Below are 24,141 nucleotides of genomic sequence, written 5' to 3' on the forward strand. Positions count from 1 at the left end.
TACAATCAGCTATATGGCTACACCATTGGTGTATGGCTACACCATTTTACCTTTCTATCAACAGTGCACAAACATCCCAATTTCTCCACATCCTTGCCACACATTAGTATTCGTCCCTCCCCAGCATCCCCCAAAAAACTGAGCCCAGAAAAAAACCTCAAAACTCTACAAAGTAAGTACTATTATTTACTGCTCTTTCTGCACAGAGAAACAGAGGTATGTGGTGGGTTAGGTAAGTGGTGTGGACAGGATCCCAAGCCTGTTAATTTGGTCCCATTGTCCTCTCTCTGAGCCACTGTGCTAGGCAGGCTGCTTCTCTCATCATTGCCAGCCCCTCATCCATCACATAGGTCATAAGTAATATGTAGGTAAAGACTGACACCAGAGCTCCTGAACCTTTTTCCTTGTATGGGATCCCAAAGAATGTGAGAAAATTTATACTCATTATCTCATGTGATAACCACAGAGTCAAGGAAGAGCAGAAAAAAAATCCTTGGTTATCTGGTACACAAACACTCTTGACAGCTGGGGAAACAACCCAGAGAGGTTAAGAAACTAGTTTAAGATACAAGGGAAGTGGTAGAGACACTGAAATCTTCTGAGTGACTGAGCGAGGGTGACAGCTGAAGGAGACTGAAGACTAGGGATCTGATTTTTAGTACGGGGATATAAGAGAATCTTACTCTTTTGTTGTAAACAACATTTTTGAGATATGGACCCTACTGGAGCCCAGGGGTCCACTCTGTTGGTAGTGACAGAATAATTTCATTGTCCTTTGTCCTTGGAGAAAGAGTAATGAATGGTCATGACTCTAATCCAGGAGATGAGATAGAGAATTCATATTCTAGGAGGAGCAAGACTCCTAGAAAGGGCAGAGAAAAAATATGTGCAAACCTGTGCTGGGACGGTGCAGGGACTGAAGGAGTATGCAAGCTCTTTTTACTTTCTGTCTAGACACTAGCCACCCCTTCCCTGCCCCTCTGATTAGAGTGACTCTTCTTCCCTCCATAATGAAAGTGTCCAGCAACATGGCAAAGAAGGGTTAGGGTAAGGAGGACAAGACACAGATAGTGTCAAACTTCCCTCCTTGCTTGTTTCACACAGTGGAGTTGGTACTCAAAATATTGTTTCTGAGCCCCTTTCTTTTCAGAGGATGGTACAACAAGTGTTAATGTGGGGTACTGAGCACATTGGAGTGAAGAGGTCTGGGTTTAAAAGCTATCGAATTCAGCCACACTGAGCCTTGGTTTTCTTCTCTGTAAAAGTGAGACTAAGAAGTGCCCACATAGTGCCATGTTGGGGTGTCTAAGTGCAGCCTCAGAATGGGCAGGGGAGAGGGTACAGCTTATATTGTAAAAGAAAAATATAAACAGTTTTAATCATGCCATATAGCTGATTTTCTGTTTCCATGTGTGCAAGAAAATAGATCAGGTTCTGCCAATGAGCTCTCATCTCTATCTTTCCTACCGCCTTGCTCCTACTGCTGGTACTGGGGAGTGGGAAGGGAAGGAAGGAGGTACTGTCTCTGTAATGGCTCTCCTTTCAGTATCCAGCCGTTGGTTTCACACACATTGCAGAGCCAGTTGGGGCAAAGAGCAGCCTGGCATAACAGGTTGGGGTTGGCACAAATGCCCCCTTGTCAGCCTGTGAACCTTGTACAGTCAGCCCCTTTACTGTGGAACTCTGGGAGGAAGGCCTGGATTCTACACGAGCTGATATAAGAAGGTTTTGCTCTGTGCAAGGTCTACCTTACAAGCCTCAGCTCAGCTGTTCCTGGAGGAGACATTCTTAACTCTGTAAGATTCTATTGAACTGCCTGCATTAGAAGGAAGTTTTGTTATTGAAAAGTCTGCCCTTCTCATTTGTTCCTGGGGATACCTGCAGATTGGTGTGGCGACAGCTCCCCAGGTAAGGACTCATATCCTCCTTATGCCCCGCAAAAGATATTCATTGCTTGGTGACATCCTCTCCACTTAAGTGACACAAACCAAAATGCTCACTGTGTATGTTCAGTAGTAACACCATACACCTAAGGAAAAGGAGTAACATCAACTTAAGAAACATACTTCTGGCACCTGCTCTGTAAAGGGCAACTTGTTAGGTACTACGAACAACTCTGTGCAGGTCTCTGATCTGAACTGGTGAATGAATGAGGAGAGATCTGGGCACTTTCTGGAAGTAGGTGGGTAAATGGAGCACTCACTGTGCGGAGACACTGCAACTATGATCATATTTAATCCTTCTGGGTACATTATGTTTTTTCTTTGTTTTTCAGTGGATTTTACTTGCATCAGAAATTAATCATAACGAAAAAATGAACAAATTGAACCCTTTTTTACAGATGAGGAAATGCTGGCCTTAGTTTCCCTCAGAACATATAACTTAATTATGAGGATTTCAAATATGCTCTAATAAGGAGGAAAGAAGTTGTCATCTTCTCCACACCAGCAAGATTCTGTACCATTTGTTTCATCCATCTGTCCCTTTTCCTTTGCTATGGTATTGTAAACAAATCTCAGACACAAGTACTACACATTTCAGTACTCAGTTCTAAGAAATGTAGAGTTCTCATATATTACCAAAATGACACTATCACAAAACCAGTAGGAATGTCACTTTTCCCTCAAATGAAATGGGAGACTATTTTGTGAAGTTATTTCTGTTGAATTCTGTCATGGGTGAGTGGTCTCCTGTCACCACCAATGAACGAGCTTCCATTTTAAGAGGTGGGATTAACTCCCAGAAAGTGTCTGGAGTGGGAACCCTGTCCTGCATACCTGGAATGCCACCCTGAGGCTCTGTCTGTGGCAGAGCATAGCGCTGTGTGTGGCCAGGGGTAGCTATTTGCCTGAGTTTCTCCATAAGATTGTGAAATCTCAATCTAGTAAGAACATTTCACCTGAAAGACAGGTGACCCCACATTTGACCCCCAAATAATACCATACTATAGATGGTATTATATAGGGTGTGTTCTTAGTAGATTGAAAAAGGAAGCTAGCATTTATTTATTTTTTATACTTATATTTAGGGTCATTTAATTTTTATTTATGCTTATTGAATTTACTGGGGTGACATTGCTTAGTAAAATTATACAGGTTCCAGGTGTACATTCTGCAGGTATTTTTCCTGTGTGTAACTGATAAAAAGGTTGTTGTAATGAAAGCCAGAGATGAAATAAGTACATGAATAAAGACAAGAATACAAACAAAATTTATCATTTATTTATATCACATAATAAACAAATTTACTTCAAAGATTTTATCTATACTGCTACTACCACAATCTTGCTTTATTTTTCTGTGTTCTCTGTTACATTTAGGTTTATCTATGTGGTCTGTGAACTGTTTTAATGTCCTACATTTTCTCATTGCATTTGAACAGTTTCTCATGTGCCCGTACGTACATGTATTATGTTAATGTCTTAGAGTTGCATCACCCCAACAGATCCTATTTTATATTTCCTTTCCCTATTGCTGGACATTGGGATTTTGCTCAGAACTTGTTAATGTTTGTGGACTTTATCAAACTTCGTTTAGAGCTTTGCTCTTATTTTGATTATTTTGTTAGTGTTGATTTTCTACTTGTGGAATGACTGAGTCAAAAGTTCTGATGTTCACTCTCAAGGACATTACCTGTGGTCCAATTCTGCCAGCTCACAGTGAGTGTGTCAGAATCTCTGTCTCAGTTATTTTCAGTCTACCCTATTTCTGGGGCACCACACTTGGTTGTTAGTTTGTATGTACATCTTTGAACGGTGGTTCCAAACTCTACACTTCTCAGGAAACACAGTAATATCACACCCCACAGATTTGACATCAAACTCTATATTGTATCTCATACTCATGTAACTTCCTTGTAAGTTGCCTCTGGACACAAGGTAAGATCAGCCTTCAGAAATGTCTTATTTGTCAAGACCTAAGACCTTTAGATAGAGGACAAAGGTACCTCTGTACTAGTCTGGACTTTTTCAAGACATAACTTAGCATAAAGTAGTTGAAGGCCTTTCCCATGCCCAGCATACTACATGCAGAACATACATATACTATGATAGAGTTAATAATTACTTAATCTATGCTTTGGAAGGAGTGACTAGACAGACAGGATAATACAAGTATTTCATGCATTCGGTCATTTACCATCCATTTACTGATGGCATACTGTGTGCCATACATCATAGTAAGCACATAGGATAATAAGTAAGGTGAGCTTCGGGCCTCAAAGGAGTTCATGGGTAGGAAAGTAAAGTCTAGCTCAATGCCAAAAGCTATCTAGTAGAGAGATGCGCACATTTGAGAGCACAGCAAAGGGAGGAGTCACTAGAGATGACAGACCCTTAGCTAGACTTTGAAGAATGAATGGGAGCTGCATGTAGAAGAATGGAATTCAGGAATCCCAAACAAGGGTAAAATGCAGATGGGCCGGAGGAGCTAAAGCAGAGACTGTGTTGGAGAAATGTCTCCATGGTCTCATGTGGTGAGGAGTAGTGACAGGAGTATCTAGGAAGATGGACTAGAGCCAGGTGGTTAAAAGGTGCCATTCACATTAACTAAGTGAATCTTAATACACTTAGCAGCCATTTTCAATGTATAATGAAGCATTCATGTGCTGAACAAAAGTCTTATCTTCTCCCATCAATAAGCAGACGCAAGGGGAAATTAGGCATGTGTTGTTTTCTTCAAATTGGTGACAAACATCTGCAAAAATGACAGGGGACACACCCGTGGAAAAAAACAGGAATATTCACTCACCAGTTTACACATTGTTCAGTGAGTTACAGCAGCAAGATCCAAAACTGACAAGCCTTTAAGCAGACTCATCAAGAAAAAAAAAGAGAGGACCCAAATAAACACAATCAGAAATGAAAGGGAGAGATTACAACTGATACCACAGAAATTCAAAGGATTGTAAGAAATTACTATGAAGAAATATATGCCAAGGAATTTGAAAACCTAGGTGAAATGACCGAATTTCTAGAAAAATATAGTCTTCTAAACTGAATGAAGAAGAAGTGGAAAGCCTGAACAGACCAATAACAGCTCAGGAAATTGAAGCAGTAATCACAAAACTCCTGACACACAAAAGCCCTGGACCAGACGGTTTCACAGGAGAATTTTACAAAATATTTAAGGAAGAGCTAACCACTATCCCTTACAGACTATTCGAAAAAATCCAAAAAGATGGGAGACTCCCAAACTCTTTTTGTGAAGCCAGCAGCATCCTAATTTTAAAACCAGATAAAGACACATCAAAGAAAGAAAACTTCAGGCCAATATCGCCGATGAACATAGACGCCAAAATTCTCAACAAAATACTGGCAAACCGCATCCAACAATACATTAAAAAGATCATACACCATGACCAAATGGGATTCATTCCAGGGATGCAAGGATGGTACAATATTTGCAAATCAATAATCATAATACAACACATAAACAAAAGGAAAGACAAAAAATCACACAATCATATCATTAGATGCAGATAAAAGCATTTGATAAGGAACAGCATCCATTTATGATAAAAACACTCAGCAAAGTGGGAGTACAGGGAGCATTCCTCAACAGAATAAAGGCCATATAGGAGAGAACTACAGCCAACATCATACTCAATAGGCAAACACTGAAAACTTTCCCACTAAGATCAGGAACAAGACAAGGATGCCCACTTTCACCACTTCTATTCAACACAGTATTGGAAGTCCTAGCCACGGCAATCAGGCAAGAAAAAGAAATAAAGGGGGGAAAAGAGGGAAGGCTTTTCAGGAAAAACTATAAAGGACACATGGAAAAAAACAAGGGGGGAATGGGATCAGGGGAGGGAGGAGGAATGGCTGGGGTGGTGGGGACTGCTGGGGGGGGTGGAAATGCAGACAACTGTACTTCAACAACAATTTTTTTCATTAAAAAAAATAAAAGATATCCAAATTGGAAAGAAAGAAGAAAACTGTCATTGTTTGCAGATGACCTGATAGTATACATAGAAAATCTTATAGACTCCACCAAAAACTACTTGACCTAATAAGTGAATTTGGCAAAACAGCAAGATATAGAGTAAATATTCAGAAATTGATGGCATTTTTGTACACCAACAATGAAATATCAGAAACAGAATTCAGGAAAAATTCCCATTTACTATAGCAACAAGAAAAATAAAATACCTATGAACCTAGCTAAGGAGGTAAAAGACCTGTACTCAGAAAACTGCACAACACCGAAGAAATTAGGGAAGACACAAACAAATGGAAGCATGTACAATGTTCATGGATGGAAGAATTAACATCATTAAAATATCCATACTAACCAAAGCAATTTATAGATTCAATACAAGCCCTATTAAAATACCAATGACATATTTCACAGGTATACAACAAACATTTCAAAAATTTATGTGGAACCATAACCAACCCCAAATAGCTGCAGCAATTTTGAGAAAGAAAAGCAAGGTAGGAGAGATCACAATACTTGTTTTAAACTATGTTAAAAGCCCACAGTAATCAAAACAGTCAGGCATAAGAACAGACATGTATATCAATGGAACAGAATAAAGAGCCCAGAAATAAACCCAAGTCTCTATGCTCAATTAATATTTGAGCTCAATTAATAAATGTGTTGCTCTGGTTCTTCTTTTTCTAGTTCTTTAAGAAGTAATGTTAGGTTGTTATCTTGGAATTTCTCATGTTTGTTGAGATACTCCTGTAGTGATATAAACTTCCCTCTTATTACTGCTTTCACTGCATCTCAGAAGTTTTAATATGTTATCTTGTCATTCACATTTGTTTCTCTCTATATTTTGACCTCACTTTTTATTTCTTCTTTGACCCAGTCATTTTTTAGTAGGGTGTTGTTTAATCTCCACATATCTATGGGTTTCCTTACTTACTTTTTTGTAGCTGATTTCTAATTTCAAAGCATTGTGGTCAGAGAATATGCTTGGTATGACTTCAATATTATTGAATTTGTTGAGGCTAGTTTTGTAACCCCACACATGGTCTATCCTTGAGAATGTTCCATGTGTACTAGAGAAGAATGTATAATCCGGTGTTCTAGAATGAAAGGCTCCATGAATGGAAATTATGTCCATTGGGTCTAATGTGTCATTTAAAGGTGATTTTTTTTTCTGTTTGGAAGATCTGTCTAGAGCTGTCCATGGAGTATTTATATCCCCAGCTATGATTGTGGTTTTGCCAGTTTCTACCTTTAGTTCTGTTCGTAGCTGCTTTATATGTATCTGTGCTCTTTGACTGGGTGCATATATACTGAGGAGTGTTATGTCTTCTTCATGTACTGTGCCCTTTGTCATTATAAAACATCCATCTTTCTCTCTTGGCACCATTGTTATGTTGAAATCTGTTTTGTCAAATAAAAGTATGGCTGCCCCTGCTTTTCCCTGGATGTTATTTCCTTGGAGAATCATTTTCACCCTTTCACTTTGTCTAATGTTATCTTTGCCGCTTAGATGTGTCTCCTGAAGGCAGCATATAGTGGGGTTTTGATATTTGACCCAGTTTTCTCCTCTGTGCTTCTTTATTGGTGAATTCAGTTCATTTACATTTAGGGTGATTTTTGATGGATGACAGTGTCCTACAGACATTTTGTCCTTTATCTTCTGGTAGTTCTATACCATCATTGGTTCTTTTCCTTTGTGTTTCTGTTTGTTGTTTTTGTTTGGTGGTACTCCAGACTTCTATTCCCTGTTACCTATTTTTTTAACTATGTGACTCAGTGTTTTGGGGAGAGCAAGGATTGGTGAGGTTACTCTTACGTTTATGAAAAAATAAATTTTCATATATACATAGTCTTTTTCCTATTGAATGCATCTGCCTTCCATCTTCCTTTGCAAACTGAGATCGATATCCCGACCCCTTTTTTGTTTTTGTCATCACGAACTATCTCTGTTTATGCTGTAAGTTTCTTGGAGGTGATCTTTTGTGACTTTTTATACTTTGTTCTTTATAAATATTTTATTTATTTATTTTTAGAGAGAGGGAGAAGGGGGAAGAAAAATAGGAAGAGAAGCATCAGTGTGAGAGAGAAACATCAATCAGTTGCCTCTCACACATGCCCTGAGCTGGAACCAAACTTGCAATCTAGACATATGCACTGACTGGGAATGAAACTTGCATCCAACAAGCTGAGATTCTATATGTCTGGAGAAGTCTTTATTTCTTCCTCATATTTAAAGGATAACTTTGCTGGATATATTATTTTTTGACTGGTAATTTCTCTCTTTCAGTAGTTTGAATATTTGGTCATTCTCTTCTGGCTTCTAGAGCTCCTGTTGAGAAGTCTGATGATAACCTAATGGGCTTTCCTTTATTGGTTACTTTCTTCTCTCCTCTGGCTGCCTTGAGAATTCTTTCTTTGTCATTAATTTTTGACAGATTTAATAGGATGTGCCTTGAAGAAAGCCTTTTATATTGAGGAAACTAAGTGTCCTGTTTGTTTCTTATACTTGAGGATCTAATTCTTTCCATTGGCTTGGGAAGTTCTCATCAACTATTTGTTTGGACAGGTTCTCCATGCCCTTCTTCCTCACTTGTTCTTCTACTATGCCTATTGTTCTTATATTGCTCACTCTGATGGGGTCAGATAGTTCTCATAGAGTTCTTTCATTTTTTTATGCTCAAGTCTCTCTCTTGTTCCCTCTGCATCATTTCTAAATTTCTATTTTCCATATCACCCTTCTCCATCTGGTCCACTGTATTTCCTATGGTCTCAAGTTCATTCTTGACCTCTATTATTGAGTTCTTCAGGCCAGAATTTCTGTTTGGTTATGTGTTCAAGTTTCATTTTCATTAAAGTACCCTTTTTGTTCATTGATTTGTTTTCTGAGCTCATTAAATTTCCTGTTTGTGTTTTCTAGCATCACACAATACACAGCACATTAACTCAAATGGGGAGAAGGAGGAAAAGGAAGGAGAGTAAGAGAAGAAAATGAAGGGAAATAAGAGAACAGAAAGGTGAAAGAATGGCAGTAGTAATAAAATAACAGGTTCAGTGCTTACTAAATGTCAGTTGCTCTTCTAAGCACTTATTTATTCATTTAATGTATTAACTCATTTAATCCTTCCAAAAATTCTGTAAGTTAGTGATATTATCCTATCTACCTTTGAAGAAACCAAGGCACAGAGTGTAAGTTACTTTCCCAAGTTATACGGCTTATTTCTTGAAGAGTTGAGAATCACTGATAGGAACTAAATTTCAAAAGATATTATATATTTTTTAATGTGCCTGTTGAACTAATGTGCAACTTGGAGTTCTTCAAAGTGTATGAAAGTGAACACAAAAAAATTCAGAACGTGCCCTCTGTACTTCCTGCCATTTTTGTCCTTCCTTGGAGTTACTGAGGACTTAGAGAAGGTGACATCACTAAAGAAACACCCAACGGGTTTTGGCCATTAGCATAAAACTTGCTACTATTTGTTTTGGAATCTCCTCCAGCTTTCCTCATTCCTGGTTGTTTTTTATTTATTTCTCTAGGCTAAGGTATCTTCCATGATGTTGCAAGTGCAAGGTGCCCAGATGCTTCAGGCACTGGAGAGATCCTTGAGGAAGAGTCTTCCTGAATCCCTTAAGGTAGCAATTGATGCACAAAAGCTTTTTCATTTTATGTAGTCCAATCGGTTTATTTTTTATTTTTTTTGCTTTATTTCTCTTACTTGGATAGATCTGCAAAAATATTGCTATGAAAACTGTATGAAATTTTACTGCTTATGTTTACTTCCAGGACTTTTATGGCTTCATAACTTAACATTTGAGTTTTTGCTCCATTTTTTTGTTTCACAAATCACTATATTGTTGTTCAATTATAGTTGTCTGCATTTTCTCCCCACCACTCCCTGCCACCCCATCCAAACCCACCTCCCTCCCTTGCTTCCACCCTCCCCCTTGTTTTTTTCTATGTGCTCTTTATAGTAGTTCCCGAAAACCCTTCACCCCCACAGTCCCTCCCCTCTCGCTATTGTTAGATTGTTCTTAATTTCAATGTCTCTGGTTATATTTTGTTTGCTTTTTTCTTTTGTTGTCTTTAATCCATTTTGAGTTTATTCTTGTGTATTATGTAAGATGGTGGCCCAGTTTCATTTTTTGCATATATCTGTCCAATTCTCCCACACCGTTTATTCAACAGACTGCCTTTAGCTGATTGTATGTTCTTGATTCCTTTGTCAAATAGTAATTGACCATAAAAATATAGGTTTATTTCTGTTATCTGTGTTCTGTTTCATTAACCTATATGCCTGTTCTTGTGCCAATGCCATGCTTTTTTTTTATTACTATGACGTTGTAGTATAGTTTGATACCAGGTAGCTTGATTCCTCCATTTGTGTTTTCTTTCTCAAGATTGCTGAGGCAATTCAAGGTTTTTTGTGGTTCTCTATAAAGTTGTGAAATATTTGTTCTAGATCTGTGAGATATGCATTTGGTATTTTAATAAGAATTGTGTTGAACTGATAGATTGCTTTGGGTACCATGGACAATTACTTATGTTAATATTTCCTATCCATAATGATGGTATATGCTTCCACTTATTTGTTTGTTTGTTTTTTAATATTTGTGTACTTGTGTTGTCATAGTTTTTTATTGTTGTTCAAGTACACTTGTCTCCATTTTCCCCCCATCACTCTCCCCGGCCCCACCCAACCAATATCCCACCTGCAATCCTACCCCCCTTTAACTTTGTCCATGTGTCCTTCATACACGTTTCTTGATGACCCTAAGCCTTCTTTCCCTGTTATCCTCCTCCCCTTGTCCCTCGGGTTACTATCAGTCTGTTCTTTGTTTCAATGTCTGCGGTTATATTTTGCTTGCTTATTTTGTTCATTAGGTTCCACTTATAGGTGAGATCATATGATATTTGTCTTTCACCACCTGGCTTATTTCACTTAGCTTAATACTCTCTGGTTCCATCCATGCTGTTGCAAAGGACAGAAGCTCCTTTCTTCTTTCTGCTGTGTAGTATGCCATTGTGTAAATGTACCACTTAGTATTTTGATCCACTCATTTACTTATGGGCACTTAAGTTGCTTCCAGCACTTGGCTATTGTAAATTGTGCTGCTACAAACATTGGGGTGCATAGGTTCTCTTGAATTGATGTTTCAGGATTCTTAGGGTATAATCCCAACATTGAAATTGCTGGGTCAAAAGACAGTTCCATTTTTTAATTTTTTGAAGAAATTCCATACTGTTTTCCACAGTGGCTACACCAGTCTGTATTCCCACCAGTAGTGTATTAGGGTCCCCCTTTTTCTCCACAACCTCACCGGCACTTGTTGCTTGTTAATTTGTTTATGATGGCCATTCTGACTGGTGTGAGGTAGCATCTCTTTGTGGTTTCAATTTGCATCTCTCTGATGGCTAGTGATGCTGAGCATCCTTTCATATGTCTCTGGGCCCTCTGTATGTCCTCCTCAGAGAAGTGTCTGTTGAGGTCCTTTGACAACTTTTTATTTTTTTTTATTTTAATTGTTGTTCAAGTATAGTTTTCTGGCTTTTACTCCCATTCCAGCCCACCCCCCGGCCCTCCCTACCTCCCTCCTATTTCCAACCCCCCTTTGTTTTTGTCCATGTGTCTTTTATACTCGTTGCTGTAAACCCTTCCCCTTTTCCCCTGAAATTCCCTCCCCTCTCTCTTCTGGTCACTGTCAGCCTGTTCTCTATTTCAGTGTCTTTGGTTATATTTTGCTTGTTTTGTTGTTTAGGTTCCTGTTAAAGGTGAGATCATATGATAGTATTTGTCTTTCACTGCCTGGCTTATTTCACTTAGCATAATGTTTTTCCAGTTCCATCCATGCTGTTGCAAAGGGTGGGAGCTCCTTCTTTCTTTTTGCTGCATAGAATTCCACTGTGTAAATGTACCATAGATTTTGATCCATTCATTTACTGATGGGCACCTACCAAAATCAGAGCAGAATTAAATGACATAGAGACTAAAAGCACAATTCTAAGGATTAATGAATCCAGGGCCTGGTTCTTTGAAAACATAAGCAAAATTGATCAGACTTTAAGCAGGCTCATCGAGAAAAAAAGAGAGAGGACCCAAATAAACACAATCAGAAATGAAAGGGAGAGATCACAACTGATACCACAGAAATATAAAGGATTGTAAGAAATTACTATGAAGAACTGTATGCCAAGAAATTTGAAAACCTAGGTGAAATGGACAAATTTCTAGAAAAATATAATCTTCCAAAACTCAAGGAAGAAGAAGCAGAAAGCCTGAACAGACCAATAACAGCAGATGAAATTGAAGCAGTAATCAAAAAACTCCCAACACACAAAAGCCCTCGACTAGACGGTTTCACAGGAGAATTCTACAAAGCATTTAAGGAAGAGCTAACTCCTATCATTTACAGACTATTCCAAAAAATCCAAAATGTGAGAAGACTCCCAAACTCTTCTTATGAAGCTAGCAGCACTCTAATCCCAAAACCAGGTAAAAACATGACAAAGAAAGAAAACTTCAGGCCAGTATCGCTGATGAACATAGACACTAAAATTCTCAACAAAATATTGCCAAACCACATCCAACAATACATTAAAAAGATCATACACCATGACCAAGTTGGATTCATTCCAGGGATGCAAGGATGGTACAATATTCACAAACCAATAAATGTAATAGATCACATAAACAAAAGCAAAGACAAAAATCACATGATCATATCAATAGATGGGGGGAAAGCATTTGATAAGGTACAGCACCCATTTATGATAAAAACACTCAGCAGAGTGGGAATAGAGGGAGCATTCCTCAACATAATAAAGGCCATATAGGAGAGACCTACAGCCAACATCATACTCAATGGGAAAAAACTAAAATCTCTTCCTCTAAGATCAGGAACAAGACAAGGTTGTCCACTTTCACCACTTCTATTCAACATAGTATTGGAAGTTTTAGCCACAGCCATCAGACAAGAAAAAGAAATAAAAAGCATCCAAATTGGAAAGAAGGAAACAAAACTGTCACTGTTTGCAGATGACACGATAGTGTTCAGAGAAAATCCTATAGACTCCATCCAAAAACTGCTGGACCTAATAAATGAATTTGGCAAAACAGTGGGATACACAGTCAATATCCAGAAATCAAAGGCATTTTTGTATATCAACAATGAAACAGCAGAAGCAGAAGTCAAGAAAAAAATCCTATTTGATATAGCAACAAGAAAAATAAAGTACCTAGGCATAAACCTAACCAAGGAGGTAAAAGACCTTTGACAACTTTTTAATATGATTGTTTGTTTTCCTGGAGTGGAGTTGAGAAATTGGAAGTCCTAGCCACAGTGACCAAACAAGAAAAAAATAAAAATAAAAGGCATCCAAATTGGAAAGGAGGAAGCAAAACTGTCATTGTGTGCAGATGACATGATAGTGTACATAGAAAACTTTATAAGCTCCACCAAAAAGCTATTTGACCTAATAAGTGAATTTGGCAAAATAGCGGGATACAAAGTCAGTATCAGAAATTGAAGGCGACTTGTGCACCAACAATGAAATATGAGAAACAGAAATCAGGGGAAAATATCCCATTTGCTATAACAAGAAAACTAAAGTACCTAGGAATAAATCTAACCAAGGAGGTAAAGGACCTATATGCAGAAAACTACACAACACTGAAGAAAGAAATTAATGGAAACTATATTTTGGAAATATATGCTTCCAAATAAATGGAAGCATATACCATCTTCATGGACTGGAAAAACTAACATCAACAAAATGTCCACACTACCCAAAGCAATTTATAGATTACATGCAATCCCTATTAAAATACCAATGACATATTCCACAGATATAGAACAAACATTGCAAAAATTTATATGGAACTGTAAACAACCCCAAATAGCCATAGCAATTTTGAGAAAGAAGAACAAAGTAGGAGGGACCACAATAGCTGATATCAAACTATATTACAAGGACACTGTAATCAAAACAGCCTAGTAATAGCATAAGAACAAACACATAGATCAATGGAACAGAATGCTTCCACTTATTTGTATCTTCCCCATTTTCTTTCTTCAGTATCCTATAATTTTCTGATTACAGTTCTTTTACTAACTACAAGTATTTTACTTCCTCATGTAAATTTATTACTAGGTACCTTATTATTTTTTGCAGTAGTAAATGGAATTGTTTTTCTTAATATCTCTTTCTGATAGCTCATTACTGGTGTATAAAATGCAACCAAATTCTGAATATTAATTTTGCATCCAGTTACTTTTCTGAATTTATTTATTAGAGGTAGTAGTTTTGGGTGGAGTCTTTATGATTTTCTATATACAATATCATGTCATTTGTGAATAATGACTGTTTTACTTCCTTCTTCCCAACTTGGATGCTATTTAGTTCTTCTTCTTGTCAGATTGCTGTGGCTAGTGCTTCCAGTCTATGTCGAATAAGAGTAGCGAAAGTGGCCACCCCTGTCTTGTTCCTGATCTTAATGGAAATGCTTTTAGTTTTTGTCCATTAAGTATGATGTTGGCTGCGGGTTCATCACAAAAATAAGCATCAACAAAATAGAAAGGGAGTCCTCTGAATGGGTGAATACATTTACCAATGATACATCTGATCAGGCATTAATTTCCAAAATATATAAATAACTTATACTACTCAACACCAAGACGATTAACAACTCAATTTAAAAAATGAGCAAAGGACATGAATAGACATTTGTCCAAAGAAGACATACAGATGGTCAGTGGACATATGAAAAATGCTCAATGTCACTAATCATCAGAGATGCAAATTAAAGTCACAATGAGATATCACTTACGTGTGTCTAATGGCTATTATTAATAAATCATCAAACAACAAGTGCTGGTGAGGATGTAGAGAAAAGGGAATCTTCGTAAACTGTTGGTGGGAATGCAGACTGGTGCAGCCACTGTGGAAAATAGGAGCTTCCTCCAAAATGTAAAAAATGGAGCTGCCTTTTGACCCAGTGATACTACTTCTGGGAATATACCCAAAGAATCCCCAAACACTAAATTTAAAGAGTATATGCACCCCTATGTTTATTGCAGCTTTATTTACCATAGCCAAGATCTGAAAACAGCCCAATACCCATCAGTACATGAGTGAACAAAAGCTCTGTGGTACATTTATACAGTGGAATACCACTCATCCATAAAACAGACTATGTAAACTTTTGTGACACCATAAATGGACCTGGAGATTATTAAGCTGAGTGAAATAAGCCAGTGAGAAATCAGCAAAATCACAAAATCTCACTTACATGTCGAATTTAATAAACAAAATTAACTGATGAACAAAATAGAACAGAGGCATGAATACATGAACAGACTGATAGCTGTCAGAGGGGGAGGAGGGTTAGGGGCCTGGATGAAGGGAGGAGAAGGAATTAGTCCAATGTGTGTGTGTGTGTGTGTGTGTGTGTGTGTGTGTGTGTGTGTGTACATATAGACAACAGTGTGGTGATAGTCAGAAGGAAAGGGGGTGGCATATAGTGGAGCTGGGCAAAGAGGGGGGACAGAAAGAGACTTTGCTTGGGGTGATGGACATATGATGCAGTGTGCAGATGATGTTTTGTTGAGTTGTACACTTGAAACCTGTATGGTTTTGTGAGCCAGTGTCACCCCAATAAATTCAATAACAAAGAGCATTAGTGACTTCCAAAAAAGGTGGCAATTGAACATTTTGAGAGTAAGGAATAGAAACTTCATGTGAAAAAAAAAAGGAAAAGTGATGAACATTTAGCAAGCACTAATTCTGTACCAGGCACTATTGCATGTTTTCTGTCATTTGATTTGCATCCCTCCCTACAAGATATTCATTAGTATATCCATGTCAGTGATGAGAAGATGGAGGCTCAGTTAATGATTTGCACAATATCACACAAACTGTGAATTGTGATGCTTGATATGATCGTAGGTTTGCCTAACATTACCTTTTGTTCCGTACACTGTGATTAAAAAAGTATTCCCTTGTTCCTTCCAAGGAACATTTCTTCATAACACTGGAAATTTGCCCAGATTCTCTTCCAAGCTTGGGACTACATATTAATGTTTAATTTGCTCTCCCTAAAAGATTACTTTGCCAGGTAAAAAGTTAATCATCATGAGTGTTCTTTAAAATTCCTGTTTTGAGTCAAATGCAGGTATAACTTAGAATCCAACACTTGCATCTCATTTGAGGAAAAGTTTGTCCATTTTTCCAAGTGTTCAATATTAAATACATTTTATTACAACTGTCACCTCCACTTGAGTTAGCTTAAAGTAGATGCCTCACTTACCATATTCTAAGTTCAGCAGAACAAAAAGGAGTTTTAATGAATTAGGCCATGGGACTAAGGAACAGTAGTAGTTTTAAATATTTTGCTAAACTACACTAAATTTCTATATGGGAAATTTATATTATATGAGACCATCTTCCACATGAACCAGGGAAACCTGTTCAAGTGAAAGGCCCTGTTGGACAAGTGGCTTCCACTCAAGCCTCCACTCATGGCTGAAAACACCATGCATTCAGAGAAACTCAGTCAATTTAGAGAGATTCATTCTCCCTCTATTTCTCCCTGGTCAAACATCAACAGCTCATAAGGGGGGAGGGTTTCAGGAGAGCAGGACACTGGATTAGTCCTTAGACATATTCTATGGTGAAAACCATTCAAGTGTATACATACCAGCTTTTGGGTTTTGGTCACTAGCATGTTTTCATGCTGTTATCTGTGGAGGCTTCATGTTCACAGTTGTCATGAGGCCCGTGTTGGTACCATTACTGCATTCCCCAACCCCCCAAACTACAAGGAAATTAATGTTCTCAGGCTCAATCTCATTCATTCTCCCCTCACTTTTCCCTCTCAATAGTTTGTACAATATGGTGAGGGTGGAGATCCAAGGTTGGCCCCCAGGCTATGGGGGCCCCATAGCCCATTCTCTTGAGTACCATGCTGCAGTCTCTGCTGATGGTGGGAGTTCATTTAACCTTTCCAGAGGGTTCTATGGACATATACATTAAAGACTTCTAAGCATAACTGTTGAGCTAGCAATTACCCTTCTGTGTAATCTAAGAAAATACCAGGTACCCTTGTATGTTGCAACCGTTCAAGGCCAGACATGTTCACACCAGATTCTGGAAGACTAAAGAAAATTCATGGAGCTGTGGGAAGGCCTAACATATCTTTATTCAAGGGTGGGGTGATCTATGCATGCTGCAAGCCACATGTCACACAGCAGGAAACCACAAGTCCACTATAAAATACAGCATGATTCTGTGCGTGCGGGCCCACTCAAGGTTATGGGAATACAGTTTATCGGGCCCATTCTCAAGGTTGTGGGAAAAGTGCTTCTCTTACTTGCCCAGACACCTAGGTGAGTGAGCCTGACTGACTCCACTTACCCTACACCATGCAAGGACTTCTGTGCAAGCATGTTTTATAAAGAATTATTTGTGAAAGTGAAAACTTGGAGATAGCTGAAATCACCATCAATACATAAATGAATAAATGAAGGTGTGGTACATTCATATAAAGGAATCTCATGCAGCCATTAGAAAATAATAAAAAAACGTTGTGTTTATGAACATGGAACTATGTCCACTGAATAGTCAATGGGGGAAAAATACCACACACTAGATTATATTATGTTTCAAAATTTGTAGGTCTCTATGTGTATGAATAGGAGAAAATCTGCCAAAAGATAAGATTAAATCCACAAATAAAGAATGGTGTTGTTAAAATCACCAGTTTTCTTTGCCCAAATATTCTATTATGTGCATGCATGATTCATATTGGAGGAGAAGAAAAGGTCTTCTCATCTGAGGTTAAAAAAAAGAGGTATTGAATATAGGGAGATTGACCTAGATGCCCTATTTGGCTTTTTGCCACCATAAAATTTTATGATTTCATAGAAATGATCCTTGTCCTGATCAAACAGGGCACTAGGCCACCTCTTCCTAATAAGCTGACTTTCTCACTTTCTCGGATGCTGCAGGTTTATGGGACTGTCTTCCACATGAACCAGGGAAACCCATTCAAGCTAAAGGCCCTGGTGGACAAGTGGCCTGATTTTAATACAGTGGTAGTCCGCCCTCAGGAGCAGGTAAGATATAGGAGCAGATATAGAATGCATACACTCCTGTTTGTTGTATGTGCCTACACTGCACCTGGCAGTGAAGATGCAGGGGAAGCACAAATGAATCTCAGTGATGGTGAACAAGTCCTTGTGCTCGAAGAGCTCATAGCCTGGAGGAAAAGATAGATAAGTGAGTACATTACAACTCAGTGCAAATTGTGTAAGAACAGAAGAGGAACAACATGCAGAAATAGCACAGACAAAAGCTGATTACACCATGGAGGCTGAAGTTGGAGGTCACAGGGATAAGGTTAGAGGAACATCTCAGTGGAACTTTCACTGGAACTACATTGTGTAGGTAACTGTATTTCTGTTAGGCTGACAAGGAAAAGAGGACATAGCAAGGGAAACGTAGGAAGATGTGAAACAGGACAGCAAGTTGGGGTGACTTTTAAAAGAAAAATTTTAATACTAGAATTTCCACATACAATTTACAGAAATTAGTACAACTCAATTGTAAAAGCAAAAATTCTAAACTCACTTTAAAATATCCAGTGAAACTATAAATTTGGAAAAATGCAAGTAGTATATACCTTTCAGACAACTAAAAATACTATAAAGCCACTAAATTAAAAATATATAAAATGAAAAAATTATGTTAATAATAAAAATGAAAATGAAATTATAAAATTATTTTATCTTTTTATCTTAAATGTGACTTTAAATGTGATAGTGGTATCATTGCTGACTTGTGAGTATGTTGTGTACATTTTCTAACTATATTTTCAAAAGGCTTCCTGCCCTGGCTAGTGTAGCCCAGTAGATTGAGCAAGGGCCTGTGAACTAAAGAATCTCCAGTTCAATTCCTTGTCAGGGCACATGCCTGGGTTGCAGGCTGGCTCCCCAGTTGGGGGCACGTGAGAGGCAACCACACATTGATGCTTCTCCTCTCTTTCTCACTCCCTTCCACTCTGTCTAGAAATAAATAAAGAAAATCCTTTTTTTAAAAAAAAAGGCTTCCTAATTCTGCATTAGTCATGGTAATATTTTCTGCACCTCCTTCCTCCTAATAATCTCACCTCTAATTTAATAATATACACCTGATATATACCTGAACTAATATAATATTGAATGCCAACTATAATTTAAAATTTTTTATAAATATTTGTGTTTGTTCAAAAACAAATGAAATTCAAAAATTAAAATAAAAAATAAACTTTGTGGGCAAGGAGGAACTGGCAAGAAGTATTCAAACTGATGAAAAGCAAGGACTGACAACCTAGATTACTCTATCCAGCAAAGCTATCATTTAGATTGGAATGGCAGATAAATGGCTTCCCAGAGAAGGTAAATCTAAAGGAATTCCTCATCACTAAGCAATTATTACATGAAAAGTTAAGGATAATTATTTAAAAAAAGAAGATCACAACTATGAACATGAAAATAGCAACAATTCACAACTATCAATAACTGAATCAGGACTTTTGGCAAGATGGAGGCATAGGTGGACGCACTGTACCTCCACGCACAACCAAGATTAGAACAACAACAATTTAGAGGCAGAATAACACCCAGAACTGATAGAGAATTTATCTGAATGGAAGTCAGACAGCCAACAAGTTGAAATAGACCCGTTCATCCAGACTGATAGGAGGGGCGGAGACTAGCAGCCAGGGCACGAGTCTTGGCGCAAAAGGCAACCGGGAGTGCATAAGGCATCTGGGGCACGCAAGATCGCAGCAGGTGGACCCTGAGTATGCAAGCAGCAGCTGGCAGACCCAGTAAGGCGGCGATTGTGGAGCAGGGCAGAGCGTGCAACCCAGGATATCCCAGGGGAAGGGACTGAGGTCCAACAGAGAACGCCATTGTTCCCTCTCGACCCCGTCCTCACATACAATGTCACAATCTAACTACTGGGGTGCCCAGTCCTGGTGAACACCTGAGGCTCTGCCCCTCACCGTAACAGCAGCTACCAGACCAAAAGAGAGAGAGAGAGAGAGAGAGAGAGATGGCTCAAACAGAAAAACAAATCAGTGCCCCAGAACTCATCCTTTTGAGTGACTAAGAGATAGCCAATCTATCAGATGCACAGTTCAAAACACTGGTAATCAGGAAGCTCACAGAACTGGTTGATTTGGTTGCAAATCAGATAAGCAAATGCAGGTTACCATAAAAGAAATGAAAGAAAATGCACAGGGAACCAATAGTGATGGGAAGGAAACTGGGACTCAAAACAATAGAGTGGACCAGAGGGAAGAAAGAAACAACCAAACAGGAAAGAATGGAGAAATAAGAATTCAAAATAACCCCTGGCTGGCAAAGCTCAGTGGATTGAGCGTGGGCTGTGAACCAAAGTGTCACGGGTTCGATTTCCAGTCAGGGTACGTGCCTAGGTTGCAGGCCATGACCCCCAGCAACTGCACATTGATGTTTCTCTCTCTCTCTCTTTCTCCCTCCCTTCCCTCTCTAAAAACAAATAAATAAAATCTTTAAAAATTTTTTCAAAAAAATGAGGAGAAGCTTAGGAACCTCCAGGACATCTTTAAACGTTCCAACATTCAAATTATAAGGGTGCCAGAAGGGGAAGAGGTAGAGCAACAGATTGAAAACATATTTGAACAAATAATAAAGGAGAACTTCCCCATTCTGGCAAAGGAAAGAGACTTCCAGGAAGTCCAGGAAGCCCAGAGAGTCCCAAAGAAGTTGGACCCAAGAAGAAATACACCAAGGTCCTTCACAATTACATTAGCCAAGGTAAAAATGAAGGAGAGAATCCTCGAAGCAGCAAGAGATAAGGGGACAGTCACCTACAAAGGAGTTCCCATCAGACTGTCAGCTGATTTCTCAAAAGAGACCTTACAAGCAAGAAGGGGCTGGAAAGAAGTATTCCAAGTCAGGAAAGGCAAGGACCTATATCCCAGATTACTCTATCCAGCAAAGCTTTCATTTAGAATGGAAGGGCAGATAAAGTGCTTCTCAGATAAGGTCAAGTTAAAGGAGTTCATCATCACCAAGCCCTTATTTTATGAAATGTTAAAGGGACTCATCTAAGAAAAGAAGATTAAAAAGAAACATGTATAGTAAAAGGAGAGCAAACTCACAATTATTCACAACCACACCTAAAGCAAAACCAAAAGAAACTAAGCAAACAACTAGAACAGGAACAGAACCACAGAAATGGAGATCACATGGAGGGTTAGCAACAGGGGAGTGGAAGGAGGAGAGAGGGGGAAAAGGTACAGAGAATAAGTAGCATAGATTGTAGGTAGAAAATAGGAGGAGGGTAGAATAGTATGAGAAATGTAGAAGCTAAAGAACTTATAAGTATGACACATGGACATGAATTAAAAAAGGTGACTGTGGATGGGAGAGGGTGTACAGGGTGGAGGGGCGTGAAGGGGGGAAATGGACAACTGTAATAGCATAATCAACAAAATAAATTTTAAAAAATAACTCAATAAAAAATAACACCCCAGAACAGGAACAGATCATAAATATGCAGTGTTATCAGCTGAGAGGGAAATGGAGGAGGATGGGGGGAAAGGGGAAGGGCTAAGAAGCATAACTGGTAGGGACAAAATAGACAGCAGGATGTTAAGAACAGTATAGGAACTAGAGAAACTAAACAGCTTATATCCATAATCCATGAACATGAACTAAGAGGTGGTTGCTGGATGGAATGTTGGGGGAAAGGGGAAAATTGGGACAACAGTAATAGCATAATCAATACAATACTTTTTTTAAAAATGAATAGTAATGCATGAATAAAAATACAAATATTTCAGTACTTAAAAATATGGTGTAATGGATTTAGGGGAAAAAAGTACTTCAATCATGAACTACATGAAATTTGCTTTATTTCCCTTTCCCCAATGACAACAGGAGATGGTAGATGACTTCGATCACTACACCAATACTTACCAAATCTACTCCAGGGACCCCGAGAACTGTCAGGAACTGCTTGGCTCACCAGAAGTCATTAACTGGAAACAGCATTTGCAGATCCAAAGTAAGTAAAGGGAATGGGAAGTGTGCTGGCTCACTTCTGTGTCTTGAACAATTTCCGCTATGGCCCTACCACCTTTCTCCGTGTTCCAGACCCTAGCCTGCAGTGAATTTTCTGACTCAGCTGCCACTATTCCTGCAAACTGACAAAAACACCCTCAAAGCTTGCAAACAGTGGGCATCATAATGGGAAACATAATATAATGCCTTGATGGCCAAGGATTTAGGGCATATTTTGCAGACATATCCACATGACTTATGTTGACTGGGTGCCAGAGCAGAGCTTCCCTGAGGGCCTTCCATGCTTTCGTGTCATAAAGCACCTCCCAGGTCATGAAGGACAACTGTCATGGTTACAGGAATGCCCTCCAGAATCAGACTTCCTATGATGGCATTTGTCTGTTACTTGCTGTGTGATCATACCACATGAATTATCCTTACTGAGGTCATATATACAAATGAGGATCATAATGGCACCTAAAACACAAGGGGTGTTGAAAAGATTAAATAAAGTCTTGAATAGGAATTGCTTAGCACAATACCTGGATGTGTCAATTAACTTTCACTGCATAGCAAGCCTCGTAATTCTGTGAATCAACATCTGGGCTGGGCTTTGCAAGGCAGTTCTTCTGCTCATTTCACCTGGGTTTACTCATGCAGCTGCAGCCTGTTCATGGATGGACTCTTGGCTGGTTGCTATAGTGTGGCCTCACTCGCACGTCTAAATGATGGTTCTGGCTATTGGTGCCAGCCACTATGGTGACAACATAATAAGAGCACAAGTCCTCAGCAGGCTAACTTGAGCCAGTTCATATGGTGTTGGTCTCAAGGTAATCAGGAGCACAAAGAGAGAGCAACCCCAATGTGCAAACACTTGTGAGCCTCTCCCTGTATCATATTTACTGTGTCCCATTAGTGAAAGCAAGTCATATGACCAAGGTCAGATGCAATGTAGGAGGGAACTATTCCAGGGAATGGAAACAAGAAGGCATGGGCAAGTAGTGGGTCATTCCTGCAGCAATCTACCACACTGGCTACATAGTAGGTGCACAATAGATGTTGGCTACTCTAGTTTTTGTAACTCATGTTCTGTGATTATCAAAACTATATGATCACATAGCCCTAAAATCTGGTTTCTGTCTTGCTATTGCCACAAATATGGTATGGCCATGGCTGAATAAATTTCTGAGCATGTTCATTGCACAAATCTTGCTAAGTGACCCCAATCACACAGCAGTAGCACCAAGCCAGAAGCAAGGTTTTGGGACTGTAAATGCAGACACTTCCTGCTCCACTGGACAGCATCTCCATAGAATGTACTGAAATCATTGCATTTCTCCTTAAAACATCATACAGGTTCACAGTCCAGTCTGAATGAGGTGATACAAAGTCTTGCAGCCATGAAATCCTTCAAAGCTGAACAAACACAGTGCTTTCTCTATGTGGCACTTGACACTTTAAAGAAACTGAGTCCTTCTCTACTGGATATAAAGAACCTACCGCCTGGTGATGGCAAGCCTAAGCCCATGTAAGTCTGATAAAAGTCACTGCGCCACTCACACCTCATTCCTGAATCAGCCTCCCATCTCCTCTTCCTGCCTTCACTCTGGCTGCCCTGCAGTCAATATTCTTCAAAGCAGACAGACTAATCACTTTTAGAAATGTAATTTAGAAAATAGAAATAAGAGCAAATATAATAAATATTCATAGCCTTTACTTTTCTCTTGGAATCTCCATAGCAATGAGCAAATGTTTAAGCTGTCTTCCCTGGATGTCACCCACGCTGCCCTGGTGAATGAATTCTGGCATTATGGTGGCAATGATAGGAGCCGAAGATTCATCGAGCGCTGTATCCAGAACTTCCCCAGCTACTGTCTTCTGGGGCCCAAGGGGGAACCCTGTGTCCTGGGACCCTAATGGACCAGACAGGAGAAATGCGAATGGCAGGCACCGTGCCTGAGTACCGGTCCCAGGGCCTCGTCTCTTATGTCATCTATACCCAGGCCCAGGCTCTGAACAAACTCGACTTCCCTCTGTACTGTCATGTGGACAAAAATAACAAAATTATGCAGAGAATGTGTTACAGTCTGCAAAATATTCGCATGCCTTGTTC

At 39.0% G+C, this 24,141-nt stretch overlaps 1 protein-coding gene across 1 annotated transcript in view; it reads left to right on the forward strand.

The window, feature by feature from the left end:
* Positions 1–1,688: 1,688 nt before the first annotated feature.
* The window catches only part of LOC123829264 (glycine N-acyltransferase-like), a 22,630-nt gene continuing 177 nt past the window's right edge, over positions 1,689–24,141 (forward strand). Inside the window, 7 exon segments of the mRNA XM_045854766.1 lie at positions 1,689–1,908; positions 9,477–9,572; positions 17,943–18,050; positions 21,906–22,032; positions 23,385–23,556; positions 23,768–23,925; positions 23,928–24,137. Coding sequence (XP_045710722.1) covers positions 9,492–9,572; positions 17,943–18,050; positions 21,906–22,032; positions 23,385–23,556; positions 23,768–23,925; positions 23,928–24,137 — 856 coding nt within the window. The 5' untranslated portion in view covers positions 1,689–1,908; positions 9,477–9,491.

The sequence above is a fragment of the Phyllostomus hastatus genome, unplaced genomic scaffold (genome assembly GCF_019186645.2).
Source record: "Phyllostomus hastatus isolate PE091 unplaced genomic scaffold, TTU_PhHast_1.1 phas_scaffold_11, whole genome shotgun sequence".
Taxonomy (NCBI): domain Eukaryota; kingdom Metazoa; phylum Chordata; class Mammalia; order Chiroptera; family Phyllostomidae; genus Phyllostomus; species Phyllostomus hastatus.